Here is a 20,312-nt window from a genome sequence, read left to right as displayed (position 1 = left end):
GGCGGTTAGATCTCAGGAGTGCTGCAAGATGCCAGCATTGTCAGTGCCCCCTTGTGGTTCAGGGGTCTGTCCCAGAAACGCTTCCAGAGATGCACAGGAGGGAACAGGATTCTGTGTGAACCCATTTTACAGATGTGGAAACTGAGGCCCAGGGAGGGATGAGACTCCCCAAGGTGGCCTTGGGGGGACTGGCAGTATCCGGATCTCACAGTTCCCAGAAGAGATTATGATCCCGTGACATGGTTGGTGTCGACAAGCCTCCCTCCGTCATCCCAAAGTGGGGCTGGCCAAGGACACAGACCATTAGATTTGGTGGAGGGGCCTGTTCCACTCTCTATGCTCAGTAAGAGAATGAGTCATCCTTTCAGTAGTGCAGGGATTTGCCCACCGGTCCACGCTGGACTGTAAGTGTTTCCCTTCAGCCCATCTGATGCCTGTACTTCTCCTGGTGGGAGCAGCTGGCCTCACTGGTAGGATTCCAGTGTTGAAAGCCCTGCATTTCCCCTACAATACGGAAAACCCATCTCTTCACACAGTAGAAAAACAGGCACCTGCTTCCTCTCCACAGGGCTGGCTAGTAACATGGTCCTGTGGAGAGCCTCTCCCCGGTGGCGGATGTGGTCAATGCCTTCCTAAAACAATTTGGACCAAAAGGGATTTGCACCTACTGGGCGACTTTAGAGTCGTGCTTGTGCTTATGATGCGACTTTAATATATTTTTGGAGCAGAGGGAGGGGCTTGCCGTAGAAGGGAATGAAAAACTGCTGGCGGCAGAGGACCACATTGAAGCCAGAGCCCCTCGCCCCTCTCCAGACACTGGGGAGGGGTCACTGACAGGTGGATCCAGACCCTTCGGTTCTAAAATCGCCCCCTGGCCGGGGTTGGGCTGTCAGATGGATTTACGCCGCGCAGGGGCCCTGCCTGCCCCGCTGCCGCCTCCCCGTACCCCAGGGCTCGCCGGGGGCGAGAAGCCCAGATTGTCGCGGACCCACAACTCCAGCTGGTGGACGCGGAAGTAGGCGGGGGTGGAGCCGGCAGGGTGGGCGGGGCGGCGGGGCAGGGCGGGGCCGCAGCTCTCGGGCGCCCCCCGGCGGAGCTGGCGAGCACTGCGCTCGGGCGCCTCTGCGCTGGCCGCCAGGAAGCGCAGGACCACGAGGTTGAGGAAGGCGCCGATGACCGTGAGCCCCAGGAGGATGTAGAGGAAGCTGAAGGCCACGTAGGGCGGCTTCCTCTGTAGCGCCTCGTCTCTCTGCAGCGCCACGAAGTCGCCGAAGCCGATGGTAGTGAGGGTGATGAAGCAGTAGTAGTAGGCGTGGAAGAAGGTCCAGCCCTCGAAGTGCGCGAAGGCGGCAGCCCCGAGGGCCAGAGTGGCCGCGCACCCCAGCAGCCCGGCCACGACCATGTTCTCGGTGGACACGTGCGGCCGCCGCAGGCCCAGGCAGCGCTTGGCTGCCAGCAGGAGGCGCCGCACCAGCGCATTCAGCCGCTCACCCAGGCTCTGGAAGGTGACCAGCGTCAGGGGGATGCCCAGGAGCGCATAGAACATGCAGAAGACCTTGCCTGAGTCTGTGCCCGGAGCGGCGTGGCCGTACCCTGGGGGAGAGGGGAGGGGAGGGTGGGTGAGGGACCAGCTGCATCTCATACTCTCCACCCGCCTCCATCCTGCCAGGTCTCTCTCCCCATCCCTCAGAGCCTACAGAACAACTTGAAATGCTAGTTCAGACGAGGTCATTCCTCGGCTTTAAAACCTTGCATGGTTATTCACAATCACCCCAATTGTAAACAACCCAAATGTCCCTCAACTGGGGAATGGATAAACCACCTGTGGTACATCCATACAGTGAAATTCTTTTCAGCAATAGAACTGTTTCCTCAGCAACAAAGGATGGGTCTCAAATGAATTGTGCTGAGTGAAAGAAGCCAAGATCAAAAGGCTACATACTTGATGGTTCCATTTAAACGACATTCTGCAAACATTCTGGCAAAGCTAGAGACAGAGAACAGTTCCATGTGCCGGTCCTTGGGGGTTGGGGAGGGGTTAACTAACTACAAAGGGGCACGGAGAATTTGGGGAAGGGATGGAAAGGTTCCATGTCTTCATCGTGGCTGTTACATGACAGGTTTTCATTCGGCAAAACCTGCAGAAGTGTGCACCGAAAAAGTAGTGAATTTCAATGTATGTAAATTGTGTCTTCATAGGGAAAAAAAACCCCAAAACACAAAATCTTCTGTGGCTCCCCAGGACCCCCAGGGCCAAGTCCTAGTTCTCAGGTGGTGTCCAAGCTCCTCCGTGACCTGATCCCCCTCCCATCTTTGATCTCACCCCATGCAGTTTCCTCAACCAGAATGTCCTTTTCTCATGGTTCCCCTCCCCCCATGACCTTTGCCCCCTGCCCCAGTGCAGGTCTCCCTCCCCAGATCCTGCTCTGCGCCTGCTCTCTTACAACACCTAGTCTGATGGAGTTCCTCACTGCGTCCCCTCAGCCCTTGTAAGGGATATAAACACGAGCAGGCTTCCCTGAGCCTTGGCACACTGTGCCATTGCCCGCCTCTTCCAGGATTGAGAAGTGAAAGCTTTCATGGTATTTGCAAAGGGCCCCGTAACCCAGGAAAATCAGGTGGATCTTCCCAACAGGAGATGCCTCCTCTAGCAAGTTGGCCCCATCTGCCAAAATGTAAAACACTTTCAGCCTGTGCACTTCGACAGGTAACAAGTTAGTCCTTCAAAATACACACACATGCGCAGTGATGTATGCACGTGAGCTGTTGTTGCAGCACTGTTGGTCACAGCAGAACTGAGACTCAGCCTAAGTGTCCATCAAAAGGAGCCTGGTTAGCACTCCTTATAATAGACAGGGAAACAACTAAAATGTCCATCAACAGATGAATGGATAAAGAAGATGTGGTACATATATACACAATGGAATGCTACTCAGCCATAAAAAAGAATGAAATAATGCCATTTGCAGCAACATGGATGGACCTGGAGATTATCATAGTGCAGTAAGTCAGATACAGAAAGACAAGTACTGCATGATATCGCTTATACATAGAAGATAAAATATGACTCAAATGAACTTATCTGTGAAACAGAAACTGACTCACAGACATAGAGAACAGACTTGGAGTTGCCAAGGGGAAGGGGGTAGGGGGGATGGACTGGGAGTCTGGGATTAACAGATGCAAATTATTATATATTGAATGGATAAATAGCAAGGTCCTGATGTATAGCAAAGGGAACTATATTCAATATCCTGTATGAAACATAATGGAAAAGAAAATGAAAAATAATCTGTGTATATGTATAACAGAATCACTTTGCTGTACAACAGAAATTAACACTGTAAATCAATGAGACTTCAATAAAATTAAAAAAAAAAAAGGAGCCTGGTTAAATATACCATGGTGCCACCCAAAGATGGAATACTACACAGCTGTGGTTCCAACTGAGGGCTGTTTTGCCCCTAAAGGGACAATGGGCAATGTCTGGAGACATTTTTGGTCAGATTTTGAAGAAAGGAAAATGAATAACGATAGTAACTAAACACGCTAGGTATTCTACAGGGATTTTATTTAATCATCCCAATCACTGTGTGAGATGTTATTATTAAACTTACTTTGCAGATAAGGCAACTAGGCTCAGAGGGAGGAAGCTGCCGGAAGGTCACAGGGCTGAGCTCAGTTCCTCTCTCTGTCCAGGCAGAGCTCAACTCCTGGGTTCTGGCACCTGGCTCTTTGCAAGGCTGGCTTAGGCAGCGGGGACCACACAGCCGTGCTGGCGCCCCCAGGTGGCCAGAAAAGGCACAACTCCTGCTCTTTTCCCCCAGTTCCTTTCCTCTCTCCCAGATGCAGGTGCGAGGGGAGCAGCCAAGAGAAGAGGCCAAACCCAGCTGGGAGGCCTCCAAAAAAATGTGCAGGAGAGCAGAAGAGATGGATAATGCCCCATACCACTAGGTGCAGTGACAGGGAGGGTCTTAGGCTGAGCCCAAATAAGGAAGTAGGGATGCTCGTGTTGACAGGAGGGATCAAATGGGCTGAAGGGGAGCTGGGTGCACAGTTGGCAAATAACGAATTGTTATTATTGCTAATTAAGAGCTCCTACTTAGCCTCAGGCCTTGTGCTGTACATTTCACACACGTGACCTCACTCAAACCTGGCAATCGGCTAGTAAGATAGCAACAATTGCATTTTGGGGGGGTCTTTTTGCCTTTTCTAGGGCCGCTCCCGTGGCATATGGAGGTTCCCAGGCTAGGGATCTAATCGGAGCTGTAGCCACCGGCCTACACCAGAGCCACAGCAACACGGGATCTGAGCCGCGTCTGCAACCTACACCACAGCTCACGGCAACGCCGGATCCCCAACCCACTGAGCAAGGGATCGAACCCGCAACCTCATGGTTCCCAGTTGGATTCGTTAACCACTGCACCACGACGGGAACTCCAACCACTGCATTTTGTGTTTGAGGAAACTGGGGCTCAGAGAGGTACAATCAATTGCCAGAGAAGGCAGAAGGCAATAGAGATGAGACCAGAACTCTGGTCTATGTAATTGTAGAACTCAGGCTTTTAACGCCACTGCTAAACCCACAAACTCACATTGACTTGCAGGAGAATTATGGAGGAACTTTCTCCAAGGCACTGGCTTCCAGGGTGGTGGTCAGGTGCCTGGACATCCACAGCTGGGGCCTGGGGAGTGGCTGGCACCCAGCGTGGAGTCCTGCAGAGCCTGCTTCTTTCCTATTCTGCTTTCCCAGGCTTAGGCTCTGCAGGTACCAGCCAGGCGGTAGCCATGGCAACGGCTGGCGGTCCAGATGCTACTGAGAAAGTGCTCTGGATCCCTGAGGGTGAGGTCCAAAGCTGGTAGTAATCAGTCATTCCTTCAACAAATATTTACTGAGTGTCTACTACAGGCTAGGTACTGGCCATACAGCAGTGACTAAGAACCACTAGGTGCCTGTTCTCTTTCACATCATAATACAAAAATTCATCTTTTTTTTTTAGTGCTTTTCTATGTGTCAGGCCCCGTGCTAAAACTTTATGCATTTATTTTCTGCTTAATAACTGTCTCACCACCGCCTTGACAAAGGGCCTATTGGCCCCTCTATTTTACAGAGGAGAAAACTGAGGCTCAGAGAGGTTAAGCAGCTGGTCTGGGGTCACACAGCTAGTGCGAGGCAACCAGGCAAAGAAACAACTCCAGCCACTTGGACTTCCGGCCCCACTCCATCCATCTCCCAGCCCCTGGGGGCGATTTCTGACACCCCTGCGGCCAGCCTCTTGGCTAAGGGGACCTAACGGCTTCTCCAGCCTTGCCTGTGTGGAACAGCCCATTCGACAGAGGGAGGCAAGTGAGGCTCGGCGAACTGAAATGACTGGTCCAAAGTCACCCAGCTGGGCAGGGGCAGAGGTAGGATTCAAAGCCAGGACGCCACGGGCGGCTGGGGACGGAGCGAGCGCCGAGGGGAGGCGCCGGGGCCGCTCACCGATGGTGGTGATGACGGTGATGGCGAAGTAGAAGGAGCCGGCGAACTTCCACTGGCGGCCGGCGCGGTGCGGCTCGGCTTGCAGCGCCAGGCGCTCCAGCTCGCGGTAGTCTTCCGTGGAGAAGCCGTACTTCCTCCGCAACTCGCTCCGCTTCTGGGCCAGCAGGCGCTTGCGGCCGCTCTCCGCCTCCGACTCGAGCGCGTCGAAGACGGCAGCGCCCACCAGCAGGTAGGACAGAATGCACAGGATGAGCGCGGCGGTGCGCAAGCTCTGCTTCCTCATCGCGGAGCCCGGGGCCCCGCTCTCGGGCCCCACAGCTCGCCCGCCGCCGCCGCCCCGTCCATGCGCCCCGACGGCTGCCTGGCGTCGGCGGAGCCAGGGCTGCGGGAGGCTGGGGTGCGGCTCTCGGGGGCGGGGCCCGGGCTCCCAGGGGCGGGGCCTCGATAGGGCGGGACGAGGAGCAGCGAGCGGGCTCCTCCAGGTGCGGCCTCCCTGCCGCCTCCTGCGCATCTGTCTTGACCTGGTGGTGCCCCGGTGCTAATACATCTGCAAATAGTGACAGTTGGAGCAAAGCTCCCAAAGCCCAGGTCTGCAGGGGCCCTGCCTCCCCCGCTATGTCGTCCTGTGACCTTGGGCAAGTCATTCCTTCCTTTGATCAGTCATTCAACACATATTTACCCAGCACCCACCGGTGTAGAGAGTCCTGGTGTAAATAGAGCTGATTATCCTAGGAAGGAGGGTTGGCTCGAAAGCAAACAAAACAAAAAGATAATTTAAGACAAGTGTGAAAAAGAAGGAACACATCGTTTCTTGCGCGAGTTGGGGTGGGAGGGCACTGCCAGCTAAGGTGGTGGGAGACAGCCTCCCAGAGGAGTGACTGGAGCTGGAGCGTCCAGGCAGCAAGTGCGGGTCCTTTAAGCACAGCAGCCAGTGTGTCTGGAGCCACAGTAATTGGGATGCTGGGGGACGGGGCGGTGGAAGGAAGACAGAGTCCATTTCACACAGGGTTTCACAGGGCCTCCTGAAGGTTTATTCTTCAGTATAGTAGAAAACCCCAGAAAGGCTGGAAGCAGGAAAATAAACACCAATGATCTGATTGACATTTAAAAAAAAAAAAAGGGGCACTCTGGCTGTCACGTGGAAAAGGGACAGTGGCTGAGAGTGGAGGCAATTTGGAGACTCTTGTCATCCAAATGCATGCTGAGGGTGGCTTGGAGCACACGGTTCATGAGTCCTGGTCGTGAACACAGCTGGAACCAATGAGGTCTGAGGTCAAATTCCAGCTTGTCCCCTTTCTAGCTGATTCCCTGTGGACAGAAAACATCTGCTTCTCTGTGCCTTGGTTTCCCATCTGAGAAATGGGGGTGATGGTCATGCCCACCTCCTAGGACCATGTCAAGCATTATAAAAGACACCGTGTGTCCCTTTCCAGGTACCCAGTAGCTACCTTCCCTCCCTTTTTTACAACAGACGGTCACCGGCAGGTGTCAAGAATTCTTTTTCCAGAAGCAAGGCAAGACCGAGACTCTGGGGTGCTGTCCGCACTATGCACGCTTAGAGATGTTGCTAAGGGACCCCTCACTTCTCAGTGTGGGAAGCCGGGCTGCGGAGAAGAGACCCGATTTGCCAAGTCCTCACAGCTGAGCAGTGGCTGAGTCAGGACTTGAACTTGGGGCTGTCTTGCCCTCAAGGTCACAGTCCTTCTGATACACTGCACCACCTGGTCAGGCAAGATGCTGGGGGCTTTAGCACCCTCCCGTGGCCTCTCCGGACTTCACTTTCCTTGTCTCTAAGGTGGGTCTGCAGAGCAATGGTGGCTGCCTGCCCCCCCAACCATTGTAAGCATCCTCTGAGATGCAGTTGAGAGGTGCTTTGTCAGATGGACCCGCTGGGGGTGAGTTTTATTGGGGCCATGGGGAGCTGTCTGGCCCTGCCAGGCAGGTGACTCTGCCCTGTGCTTGGCGTTTTCGGTTCAGCGGCTCTATTTTAAGCCAGAGGAGGTTAGCGTTTGTTATGTGTCTTTCTCAGCTTGGAGAACTGTCAGCTGAGCAGTCACCAAAAACAGCAACACCCCAAGGCACCCCCTGTAGCTCCCCCGCCCTCTGCTTCCCCTCTTCTTTTTCCTTGGGGAACCTGAGGGGACCTAGTGATTTTCCTCTCTCCTTTCATGCCAGACTCACACCCAGGACCCATCAATGAGACCTTAGATCTTCCTTTCAGAGCAGCAAAGTTGCCAGCCTTGGGGACAGTGAGAGAGGTAATCCCAGTCCCCAGAGTCCCTGGACACCTTTCTTTTCTTTTTTCTTCTTTCTTTTTTTTTTTTTTTTTTTTAGGGCCACACTCGTGGCATATGGAAGTTCCTAGGCTAGGGGTGGAATTGGAGCTGCAGCTGCCAGCCTACACCACAGCCACAGCGCCAAGGGATCTGAGCCGCATCTGCGACATACACCACAGCTTGTGGCAACACCAGATCCTTAACCCACTGAGCGAGGCTAGGGATCAAACCTACATCTTTATGGATCCTAGTCAGGTTCTTAACCCGCTGAGCCACAATGGGCTCCTCTTTCCTTTGCTTTTGAAAAAAAATGTTGGCCACACCCTCAGCATGCAGAAGTTCTCAGGCCAGGGACTGAACCTTAGTCACAGCAGTGATCCTCACCATAGCAGTGACAGTGCCAGATCCTTAACCCACCGAGCCACCAGGGAACTCCCTGGAACCTTTCAAAGTACTTCACATCCCTGTTGAGTCTTGATCCTTCTGAAATCTGTATGAGCCAGGGAGGCCAGCCAACCTGTCACTCCCATGTCAGGGAGAGAAACAGGCTCAGAGAGAGAGAGGGGGAGAGAGAGAAGACTGATGTCTAAGGTGGCACATGGTAGGACAGTGGTTAAGAAAAAGCCAGACCTCAGTTCTATCTTGGGTAAGTGGCTTTAGCTCTCTGAGCCTCGGTTGCTTCATCTGTGACATGCAGGTAAAAGTATCTGCCTAACAGTGTTCTTGGGAGGATTAAATGAAGGGCCATGCAGGACAGATTAGGTGCCCAGCAAATGTTAGCACCTGCTCCACGCAATTAATTTCTTCTTTCCCTTTTCCAAAGTGCTATTCCCCAGAACTACTGGGATCTTAAGGGACTGACTTTTATAGTTAGGATATAGTTCAGTAATTTTCCAGAAGTTCAGAAGCCCTGGGCATGTTCCCTGATAAGATCTCCCTTCCTCTCTCCCAAAAGAATGGATGATCTTGACCTTGGAGGATGATAGGTAGATGGCAGCTGTGGCCTTTCTGTAGTCTGAGCATCATTTAGGGATCTGGGTTGCAAGAAACTAAAAGGTACCTTTTGCTAATCTAAAGAACATTACAGGTAGGATTTGGGGGGGGCTTCTTCCAGAATTTCCAGGCACTGGAAGACAAACCACATGGTTTGGGGTACCAGGGAGGTGGAATCTATTGCTAGGGAAATATCATAGCCACACTGTTTGGGGCACCATGGTCCCGGGCTGGTGAAGATATTACTGGGTGGGGGAGGGGGAGGGTGGCGGATAAGTGACAGCTGTCTGAGCACGCGCTTGTCTTTGGCTGTTGCGACCCCCCAGGGCTGCTCAGAGGCATGTCTTTGTGGCCATTTGGTTGAAGCCAATGGGAGTTTGTTCTTTGCCCTCCTAAGGCTGGATATCTTTGGGTTAATGAAGATGCTGAAACCTTAACTTTGGTCAATGATTTTTAAAAACTGATGGAAGTAAGGGGATTTACATTCTCCCCACTTCCACGTACAGTGGAGAATTTCTCACTGAAATGTGTTTTTGAAAGAGCCTTTTCTCTGTCCGTCCCCACCCCCGTTTTTCCTGCTCTTCTTTTGGTCTGAGGAGGAGGGTTACTCTGAGGCTTGGACTGAATTAGAAGGATACTTGCTGAGCACTTGCTTTGATCCAAGCACAGGGCTAGGCACTTGGCAGGTATTACCTTGTGAAAATCCCACAGCACTAGGCACTTGTTTTTTCTTTTTACGGCCACACCTGCAGCACGTGGAAGTTCCTGGGCCAGGGATCAAATCTGAGCCACAGCTTTAACCTGCTCCACAGCTGTGGCATTACTGGATCCCAAACCCACTGCGCCACATTGGGAGCTCTGCTAGGCAATTTCAATCCCACCTTACAGAGGATGAACCCCTTCTCCTGCCACCAATGCCCACCCCTCCTGTTCTCCAGTCAACATAAAGAATTGGAATCAAAGGGAGTTCCCGTCGTGGCTCAGTGGTTAACGAATCCGACTAGGAACTATGAGGTTGCAGGTTCCATCCCTGGCCTTGCTCAGTGGGTTAGGGATCCAGCGTTGCCGTGAGCTGTGGTGTAGGTCGCAGACGCAGTTCGGATCCCACGTTGCTGTGGCTCTGGCGTAGGCAGGCAGCTGTGGCTCCGATTGGACCCCTAGCCTGGGAACCTCCATATGCAGCGGGAGCAGCCCTAGAAAAGGCAAAAAATAAAAATAAATAAATAAAAATACAAACCTTAAAAAAGAGAAAGAATTGGAATCAAAGGAGTTCCCATTGTGGCTCATCGTTCCCATTGTTAAGAACCCAACTAATATCCATTAGGATGCAAGTTCAATCCCTGGCCTTGCTCAGTGGGTTAAGGATCTGGCGTTGTCGGGAGCTGCAGTGTAGATCACAGATGAGGCTCAGATCCCAAGTGGCTGTGGCTGTGGCTGTGGTAGGCTGGTAGCTGCAGCTCTGATTTGACTCCTAGCCTGGGAACCTCCATATACCACAGGTGAGTCCATAAAAAGAAAGAAAGAAAAAAAAATAATAATTGAAATCAAGAGACATCTGAATCAAAGGGGACAGAGCTTGCATTTCAAAAGGCATCATTGGCTGGAAAGGCCAAGGTGGAGACATAAAAGAGCCTGAGATGCTAAGAAAGGCACATGTAGGGTGGCCATTTATATTTAATTAATTAAAAGTTCAGGGGTTCCCGTTATGGCTTAGCCGGTTAAGACCTCCACGTAGTCTCTGCGAGGATGCCGGCTCCATCCCTGGCCTCGCTCAGTGAGTTAGGGATCCGGCATTGCTGCAAGATTCTGCGGTGCATGTCTCAGATGCAGCTCAGATCCGTTGTTGCTGTAGCTGTGGCGTAGGCTGGCAGCTGTAGCTCCAATTCAACCCCTAGCCCGGGAACTTCCATATGCCTCGGGTACGGCTGTAAAAAGGAAAAAAAAAAAAAAGGTTTAATTCTTCAGTTGTGCTGGACGCATTTCAAGTGCTCATTCAACACAGGTGCTGGTGTCTGCTACACTGGACAGGGCAGATCCAGAACATCTCCGTTGTCACAGAAAGTTCGACTGGACATTGCTGGCATAGAGAGTGAGACTTTCAACTGGACTGGCTGGTTTCGAATCTTGGCTTCACCACTTGCCTGCTGGTATCCTGGGCTTCAGATTCTTTACCTGTAAAATGAGGGTCATAGTCCCTCCTTTATTGTATCCCTTGTGTATTGGATGTAGAATTATTACTACATGTCCAGTTCGGTTGGGACCAAGGGGTAGTTAGCTAATCCAAAAAGCAGGGAATTATCTAGAATAACACACACCTTGAACATTTGTCACTCTGTTCTTTGAGTGGGGAGCTTGGCTTTTCACACTGTCCTTCTTACGTGAACCACACAAGAATCTATCTTCTGCTTTCTAGTTTTAGCTTCTTTGAAGCGGGGCAAGGATCTGAAGACATGTGTGTAGCAGCTGGAGTGTAGAACTCTTCTAGATTCTCATGATAAATTTTTCCAGATCTTTTGTAGTTGCTTCTTCCAAGCCTAATTTTTTTTTCTTTTTTGTCTTTTTGCCTTTTCTAGGGACGCTCCGGCGGCATATGGAGGTTCCCAGGCTAGGGGTCTAATCGGAGCTGTAGCTGCCGGCCTACGCCAGAGCCACAGCAACGCCGGATCCGAGCCGCGTCTGCAACCTACACGACAGCTCACGGCAACACCGGATCCTTAACCCACTGAATAAGGCCAGGGATCGAACCTGCAACCTCATGGTTCCTAGTTGGATTTCGTTAACCACTGAGCCACAATGGGAACTCCTCCACGCCTAATTTAACAGTCTGTTTTAGCAACTCATTTCTATGGGGTTTTCTTAAAAACAAATTTCTTCCCTTTTTTGCACTCCTTTCTCACCAGCTTATGGAATATCTAATTAAATTGCATCATTGCAGTAACAATTGTGTTGGCACAAACTGGCTTGGGAACAAACCCAACAGATTCTTGGCAAACATGTTGCTGGTCTTGTCTTAGTTTGGGCTGCTCTAGCGGAAGACCATGGACTGGGGGCTTGTACAACAAGCATTTATTTCTCACAGTTCTGGAGGCTGGAAGCCTGAGATCTGGGTGCCAGTATGATTGAGTTCTTGCTGAAAGCCCTTTTCCTGGCTTACAGAATGCCATCTTCTCACAAGTGGTGGAGAGTAGAGAGAGCAAGCAAGCTCTCTCATGTCTCTTCCTAGAAGGGCACTAATCCCATTCATAAGGGCTCCACCCTCATGACCTAATTAACCCCCAAAGCCCTGCCTCCTAGTACCATCACACTGGGGATGAGGATTTCAATGTGTGGATTTGGGGGGGGACACAAACTTTCAGTTCTTAGCGCCACTCTAGGGGAGAGAGCAGAAGGGAGCAAGAGTGCCAGAGAGTGGCCTCCTACTCTGAGTGTTCATTATGCTGGGGGCAGGAGTGTTGTGTTCAGATGGAACGGAGAGCACCAGTTAGCCTGGTGAACTGATTAAACAGACATTGGTAAAGAGAGCGTCTTTGCCTCACTAACTCTGTCAAGGGTGAGTGTGGTGTTGTCCCCCAAAGAAACCTGCCCAGCCAGAGACTACATTTCCCAGGGTCCTTGGTGTCTGAGTATGACCATGTGACTAGTCCCAACCAATGGAATATGAGTGGGAGTGGCATCGCTTCCAGGTGGGGTCTTCAGGAAGCAGGTGAGCTTCTCCATCGCTGCCTGCAGTTAAGGAGGCAGAAGGCCCCAAGGCCCAGGAGCATGGTGGAGCTGTAACGCGTATGTCACCCGACTCATCACAGCAAGGAAAGCTACTCTCTGATCAGGAGCACCTGCCTTGGAATATTATGTGAGTAAGGAATAAATTTCTACTGTATTGAGCCACTGAATTTTGAGAGTCACTTGTTATAGCAACTACTATTACCCTAACTAATTAACCTCCCTTATAGGGCTATTGTGAGGTTTAAATTAGATGATATACATGTATATTTTGAAATGGGACTTTTCCTATTGTTTCATATTTCTGGTTAAAGCCCCATTGCAGGGATACAAAGGCCTGAATACCGCATATTCCAGAAAGCCCCAAGGCCCTCCCACGCCATCCCCACCCTCTCAGCCACCATAAGCAGAAGGCTAGAACTTGAGAGTGATTTTCTAGGGTAGGGAGAAATGATATACTTTTTTGGCTCTCTTGGGAGAAGAAAGGACCGCCCCCTCCCCCCATCCTGAGAGGTCCCACTTGTAAGAGACTTGGGGCTCCTACCAGAGGTGGGAGTGGTATCTGACTCTCTAGGCTCTCATCAGGTGATTAGAAGGTGATTAGGGACATGGCAGGGTGGCCATCTGTACACCCTCCACTTGGCTGGGCAAGAACACATGAGGTTCCCATAAGCTGGGTGGGTGCCGGGCCATTTGACCAGGGCCCTGCCCCAGAGGGATCATCCTTGTGCTTCCCAGGCAAAAGGACCACAGCAGAAAGAAGTGTGACGGTGACTTGGCAGAAAGACAGGGTCTGAGAGCAGTCAGGGGGTCCAGATATGCCCCCAGAGTCAGGAGACCGCTACAGGGTCTCCTGAATAAGCTGCTCATGTGGTCCAGGAACACGAGCCTTTAACTCTTGCTACACTCGAGGAATCCATCTCCCTGAGGGGATGCGAAGCAACATCAGCTACATCCCCCCTGCCCTTTGCTCCACTGGTCCTTATAGGCCTCATAAACAGAAGCTAGAACTCAGAAAGAGGGAATGGGAAAGGGTTTTAGAGGGACCCCCACCCCAAAGACACACACACACTCTTTCAGTGCCACTGAGACTCAATCTCTGTAATGATGCAGAGAGTAAGGGCACGTTTCTGGAGTCAGATCGCCTGGGTTTGAATTCTGGATCTCTCACTTACTAGCTGTGTGACCTTGGACAAGTTACCTCGCTTCTCTGGGCCTTAGTATCTGTAAGATGCCATTAATCATCGTCTGTATTTCATAGCATGGTAAAGGACACCAGGAAGGCTATTTAATAGTTTGTCAAGTTAAATAAGAATGCATTATTGGAGTTCCTGTCATGGCTCAGTGGTTAATGAATCTGACTAGGAACCATGAGGTTGCAGGTTTGATCCCTGGCCTTGCTCAGTGGGTTAACGATCTGGCGTTTGCCGTAAGCTGTGGTGTAGGTTGCAGTCGCGGCTCAGATCCTGTGTTGCTGTGGCTCTGGTGTAGGCTGGCAGCTACAGCTCCAATGAGACCCCTAGCCTGGGAACCTCTATATGCCATGGGTGCAGCCCTAGAAAAGACAAAAAAGAAAAAGAATGCATTCTTGAGGTGAAGGGTCAAGCTTGATTAAGAGAAAGTATGAAATAGGATATATTTAGGCGTTCAGTCTGGACTGAAAGGCATGGGGCAAGGAGAGATGTGATTGAATGTATGCAAACGCAATGGCTGAAGAAAAACTAGACGCATTTATGTGTGTCGCCCTCTCACCAAGTTCAGATTATTCAATAAGCCAGATCCACGCGTGACATGTTTAGATCAGTTTGGGGCACATCGAAACCCACCATGCATATTCATTCTTCTTCTTCTTCAGCGTTATGCCAGGTCTGCAATTGAAACCTCTCTAAGCTTTATCAGTTTTGAGGGATACCAAGAATGACTATTTTTGTGGTGACATAAAGCACTGACTCTCCTGCTTTTTGGTCTTCAGAAAACCACCCCATCGCCTAAAATATCTATGAATCCAAATAACACTGCCAATTCCACTTGCAAAGTAACAACAAGGCGGAAAATTCCACACGTACCCTGTTTATAATCCTCTTCATTTTACAAACGAATGGATTTCACATCCCCTCAAATGAGGAAGCTCAGAAGTTCTGAGTATGGTTCAAATTCAAGGCAGCGCGGGACCCTTTGTCTTGGCGACCTCTAGGGGGAGGCAGAGGCTAAGCACCGGGCACCATCTTGCTTGTCTCATCCGCAGGTGCAACAAGTCTAGTGTTGCCTTGGGGTGGCGCTGAGGGCAGTTGAAACTCCCCTTCTCAGATCTTACTTCTGCGGTTCCAGCATGCCGTCTGCTTGGTGCCCCAAGAACCCACTGTCTACGGGGGGTGGGGCGGATGAAATTAGGACAAAAGGTACATCCTTGAAAATACAGCAACAGCTGTATTATCTCCCATATGCACAGAGCAGGAGCGTTTGCTAAGCACTTTCAGAAGCCTGGGCTCCTCTGGTCCTCCCTGTAGTGCTCCAGCAAGGCAGGACCTGGTGACTGTCTCCATTGTGCAGAGTCAGAATCTGAGCTCGAAAAGGAGAATTCGATTCTCAAGGCCACAAACTAGAGGCAGAATCAGGGCTAGAACCCAAGCCTCCATCACTATTCAGCAGGCCAATATTAAGCACTTACCATGTATTAGGTCCTGTGCTGGGCTTGGGGACACAGGGATGTATCAGAAATATATATGGCTCCTAGGGAGCAAAGCCCAACAAAAAAGCCAAGAATAGGCAAGTAATCATACTACCATATACAACTATATTTGTTCAAGAGACTCTTTTAGTTCAAGTGATAGGAACCCCATTCAAACTAATTTCAGTAATGAAGGAAGTTTATTGGTTCACTACACTGGGAGGTTTAGGGACTGATAGCTTCAGGCATGGCTGAATCTAGCAGCTCAAACCTTGTTGCCTTGCATCTGTTTCTCTTAATTTCTCCACTCTCAGTGACTTTGCTTTTCCAGCTCCTCTCATGGTGGCAAATAGAGCCTCCAGCAATTGAAGGCTTACCTTTTAATAGTTTGCCCCCTTGAGTCTTTCTCAATTGTTACAGAAACAGTCCTGAGTCTTTCCATGGAATGGCTCACCCTCTTGTCTCATGTCATCCCGGATGCAGATGAGATGAGGATGGGGTGAAGCCATAAGACTGAAACAGCCCAAATCCCTTAATCATTTGTGGAGGAGCCTAACAAGAAACATCTGTTAGGAATGTTACATAACTGAGAAATAAATTTAGTGCTTTAGCTAGTAAGCAGTGGTGTGCCAAGGGGGTTGGTCCTGGTGGCAAGAGTGGTCTGCCTCAAGTGCAGGTGATAAAGTGGCATGCTGTCTTTAAAGACTTTTTTTTAGTTCTTTTTAGGGCTGCATTTGCAGCACATGGAGGTTCCCAGGCTAGGGGTCCAATCAGAGCTACAACTGCCAGCCTACACCACAGCCACAGCAATACCTGATCCCAGCGGTGTCTTCGACCTACACCACAGCTCATGGCAATGCTGGATCCTTAACCTGCTGAGCAAGGCCAGGGATCGAACCCGTAACCTCATGGTTCCTAGTCAGATTCTTTTCCACTGCACCACAACAGGAACTCTGTCTTTAAAGACTTTTAAAACAATAATAAAACTGGCTAAATTCGATCTGTTGTTTAATTATCACCACATGCCAGCAAGGTCTAAAAATGTTCCTTCCCCAGAAAGAGTGCTTGCACCATCAACCCTGGCCCTTTGGTATACTACTGGATTGGGGGCCTACTCACTGCTGGAATCTGGTTTGCGCTAGCTAATAAAGACATACAGAAGGGGAGTTCCTATTGTGGCTCAGTGGAAATGAGCCTGACTAGTACTAAGAGGATGCAGGTTCGATCCCTGGCCTCACTCAGTGGGTTAAGGATCCGGCGTTGCCGTGAGCTGTGGTGTAGGTTGCAGACTTGGCTCAGATCCTGCATTGCTGTGGCTTTGGTGTAGGTTGGCAGTTCCGATTCGACCCCTAGCTGGGAACTTCCATATGCTGCACCTGCGGCCCTAAAAAGCAAAAAAAAAAAAAAAAAAAAAAAGAAAGAAAAAGACATACAGAAGGGTTTAAACAACCATCTGATGAGCAGCCATGTATGTGAACCACAGTTATTAAGGAAACATTATAGATATGATGTTACCATCAGTGACAGTGGAAGAGGAAAAAGATGTGCTCTTGAGAATCGGCCGAGCCACGACCCCGTTGCCAAGAATGTGTCACACCCTAAACCATGGAGAGGCAGGTCGACTTTCTGGTAGCACATGAAATATGGTGGCCATATGTAGCCTTACCTTTCCCAGGCACATCCCCTCCCCGGGAGGCTGCTGGACTTACTCCACCTTTTGTTACTGGAGTAGCCAGGATGGGCTGGTGGGCTGCATCCTTTGCAGCGCTGGACAGAGGACCAGCATGTGTGTATAGCGAGGGGGATGATCTGGAAGAGAGGGAGAAATGGAAGATGCAGGGGTAACAAGGGGGGAATGGCAGGTGTCAGCACCTGAGCAGGTGAGAGGGGGTGGGAGCCAGGGAAGGGTTGGCCTCAGGTAGATGTAGAAATTGTGACCAATGAAGAATTATCTGGGGCATCTACAAAGACACATGGAAAGGAGAGCCCCAGGCAGAGGGGACAGCCTGCGGAGAGGCCTGGGCGGGAGTGGGGAGCCCAAGGCATCCGGTGCAGCTGGAAGAGGCTAGAAGATAGAGCAGTGAGTCCCGGGAGGAACCTGGACCCCACACCGAGGGCACCTCTGATTCCTGGAGGAGTTTAAGCAGAGTGACATAACCATAATTGTGCTCGAGAGGAATCCTGGTGGCTGTAGGTGTGGTCTGTGGGAGGACAGAGCTGGACTGTGGGCCGAGGGACCAGGGGGACAGACACAGTTGTTCTGGCTCAAGGCTGGCAGGGCATCTGTTTAAATAATATTTGAAGAAGCTGCTGCCTCCAGCACAAATAGGAAAGACTCCTAGGCCTGGCCCTATCCGTGCCTCACCCTGAGGCCTTGGGTAGGTCCCTCCCTGCATTGAGCCTCCCTTTCTCCCCCTGTAAGATGGGAGGCAGGTGTGCCCCAGGCTCCAAGGATCCTCCCCGCTGGTGGCCTCTCGGCAGCTCATTCACCAAAACGCCACGAGGGGGCAGCAGCACACCACTGTTGTCTTCGTATTCTCATCCAAAGCCCTATTCACCTTACTCAGATATTAACGAGGCAGAGGGCTTGTTGAAACAGATTTCTGGGTCTTAACTTCAAGGTTTCTTGGATGGGGCACAAGATATTTGCAATTCTAGCCAGTTCCCAGGCGATGTTGCTTCTAGCCTGGGGACCCCACTTTGAGAACTAGGAAGGTAAGGGTTGGGAGTGAGAGTCAGGAGTGAGCTCTGACCCACGCCAACAGGGCCACTGGGAAACCATCGTGAATCCGGCAGCCACTCTCATTTGGCAGCCACATATTGACTTTTCTGAGTCCCCTAAAATCCCTTTTAAAAAGCAAGATATGGCATTCCCATCGTGGCTCAGTGGTTAGCGAATCCAACTAGGAACTATGAGGTTGTGGGTTGGATCCCGGGCCTTGCTCAGTGGGTTAAGGACCCAGCATTGCCGTGAGCTGTGGTGTAGACAGAAAGACAAAAAAAAAAAAAAAAAGATATATTATTTCACTCATTCAGGAAAGACTGGGCATTGTCTGTTTTGCACCCTATTCTAGGTTCTGGGAATCCATTGTAGTGAATGAAACAAACAAATTCATTCCCACCACTGGTGGAGTCTGGCAACAAATAGTAAATGCTATAAATAAATAAGTTCCATATTATGTTAAAAAGTGCTTTGTGCATGGGGGGTAGTGGAAAAGGGGGGCTGGGATGGGTTCTCAGTGAGATGGTGACTTAGGAGTCGGCTTGCAAGAGAGCAAGGGGAATAGCTGTGTGGGTTTCTGGGGGAAGATGATGCCAGGCAGAGGGAACAACCCGTGCAAAGGTCTGAGGCAGGAGCAAGTCTGGCGTGTTTGAGGAACAGCAAGGAGGCCAGTGGCCTTGACAGAGGCAAGAGAGGGGGACTTGTAGGTTGTGCAGAGGCCCTTAGCTCTTCTCAAAGTGAAAAGGAGTGGCGTGGTCTGGCTTGGTTTTATTTTTTATTTTAATTTTTATTTAATTTTAATGGCCACACCTGCAGCATATGGAGGTTCCCAGGCTAGGGGTTGAATCAGAGCTGCAGCTGCCAGCCTAAGCCACAGCCACAGCAACGCCGGATCCAAGCCACATCTGTGACCTATGCCACAGCTCACAGCAATGCCGGATCCTTAACCCACTGAGCGAGGCCTGGGATTGAACCTGCATCCTCATGGATACTAGTCAGGTTCTTAACCCACTGAGCCACAGCAGGAACTCCTGGATCAGTTTTATAGGATTTCTCTGGCACACCCTGTAAGGAGCAAGATTGAAAGCCAGAGGAGCAGGAGGAGGCTAGGGCAGTTATCCAGGCAGACGGAGCAGTGGAGCTGGAGGGAGTGATGAGAGGTTATACACCAACACACACACACACTTGTTTGCTGGTTCCATCATGAAACCGACTTGGTCAGTCTGATCGTCGGCTCCTCTGTACAGGGGACTCACCTTCTCCTCCTGAGCTCTTTTCTCTATGCTCAGCCCTCGCCCATCTTTGCTCTCTGACTGCCTCTCGCCACACTGCCTGGATGACTATTGACTCCTCAAACTCAAAACATCTAGGACGCCCCCTCCTCTCTGCCACCGATGGGGGCTCGACCCTGCTCTTCCCAGTTTCTGGTGATGCTGCCACGCCGTTCTTCTCATCCTCCAGCAGAAGCCTGGGGATGTGTTTGGCATCTCATTTTCCCGCCCCTCACGTTTATCCTCCCGACAAGATCTCACAGGCATGGTCAGACCCTGCTGGGTCTCCCGTTTGCTTCGGTCCCTTCTTCTCCATCCCTGCTGCTGCTTGCCCAGGCCTTACCTCTGACCACGGCAGTGACCACGTTGGGTGGAGCCTGGTGGCCCAGAGCAGGAGCTCTGGAGCAGGACTCACTGGGTTTATATCCCAGTTTGACCAATTTTGAACTCTGTGAACTTGGGGTGTTTCCTTAATTCTCCGGACCTCAGTTTCTCTGTCTGTGAAGTGGGCATGATTATACTTCAAAGGGTTATTGTGAGGGTCAGATGAGTTATTGCATAGAAGATGCTTGAAACAGTCTGGTCTGTGGTTAGCATTCAATAATTGTTAGGGTTTTTTTTTTTTTTTTTTTTTTTGTATTTTTTTAGGGCTGCACCTGTGGCATATGGAGGTTCCCAGGCTAGGGGTCCAATCAGAGCTATAGATGCTGGCCGACACCACAGCCACAGCAACACGGGATCCGAGTTGTGTCTGCGACCTACACCACAGCTCACGGCAATGCCAGATCCCCAGCCCACTGAGTGAGGCCAGGGATCGAACCCGCATCCTCACGGATACTGGTCAGATTCATTTCTGCTGGGTCACACCTCCCATGGTGATTCCATCTTTCACCTTCTGGTCCCAGCTTCTGGGCTCTGCCCTCCCTGTGCCCTTCCACCCCCAAGGGCTGGTATGGTGGGAAAGGAGCCATTCATTAATGAATACCTACTCTGTGGCTCTATTTACCTGAAGTTCAAGAACAGGCAACACTCACCTCTGGTGATAGAAGTCAGAATTGTGGTTGCCTTTGGGGCAACAGGATGAGCAGGTTGAGGGGGACTTTCTGAGATGGAAATGGTTTACATCTGGACTGAGGTGTTGGTTACTTACGTGGGCACGTTTGTAAAGACTCCTGAAACC

At 50.9% G+C, this 20,312-nt stretch overlaps 1 protein-coding gene across 1 annotated transcript; it reads right to left on the bottom strand.

Annotated features, from left to right (window-relative positions):
* Positions 60–5,765, bottom strand: KCNK15 (potassium two pore domain channel subfamily K member 15). Its single transcript, XM_003483962.4, has 2 exons — positions 5,483–5,765; positions 60–1,593 (listed from the first exon to the last, which is right to left on the bottom strand). The coding sequence occupies exons 1-2, from the start codon at positions 5,763–5,765 to the stop codon at positions 890–892; spliced, it is 987 nt and encodes a 328-aa protein (XP_003484010.2). The 3' UTR covers positions 60–889.

Source organism: Sus scrofa, chromosome 17, assembly GCF_000003025.6.
Source record: "Sus scrofa isolate TJ Tabasco breed Duroc chromosome 17, Sscrofa11.1, whole genome shotgun sequence".
Classification (NCBI taxonomy): Eukaryota; Metazoa; Chordata; class Mammalia; order Artiodactyla; family Suidae; genus Sus; species Sus scrofa.
Note: the sequence above shows the minus strand (reverse complement) of the source record. Positions and strands in the feature narration are given on the sequence as shown.

Excerpts from the sequence above, each read along its gene's own strand:
- KCNK15 (XM_003483962.4), bottom strand. The coding sequence starts at position 5,765 with ATGAGGAAGCAGAGCTTGCGCACCGCCGCGCTCATCCTGTGCATTCTG. Across the intron at positions 1,594-5,482 it reads CACCGTCATCACCACCATCG|GGTACGGCCACGCCGCTCCG; the intron begins GTGAGCGGCCCC and ends CCTCTCCCCCAG.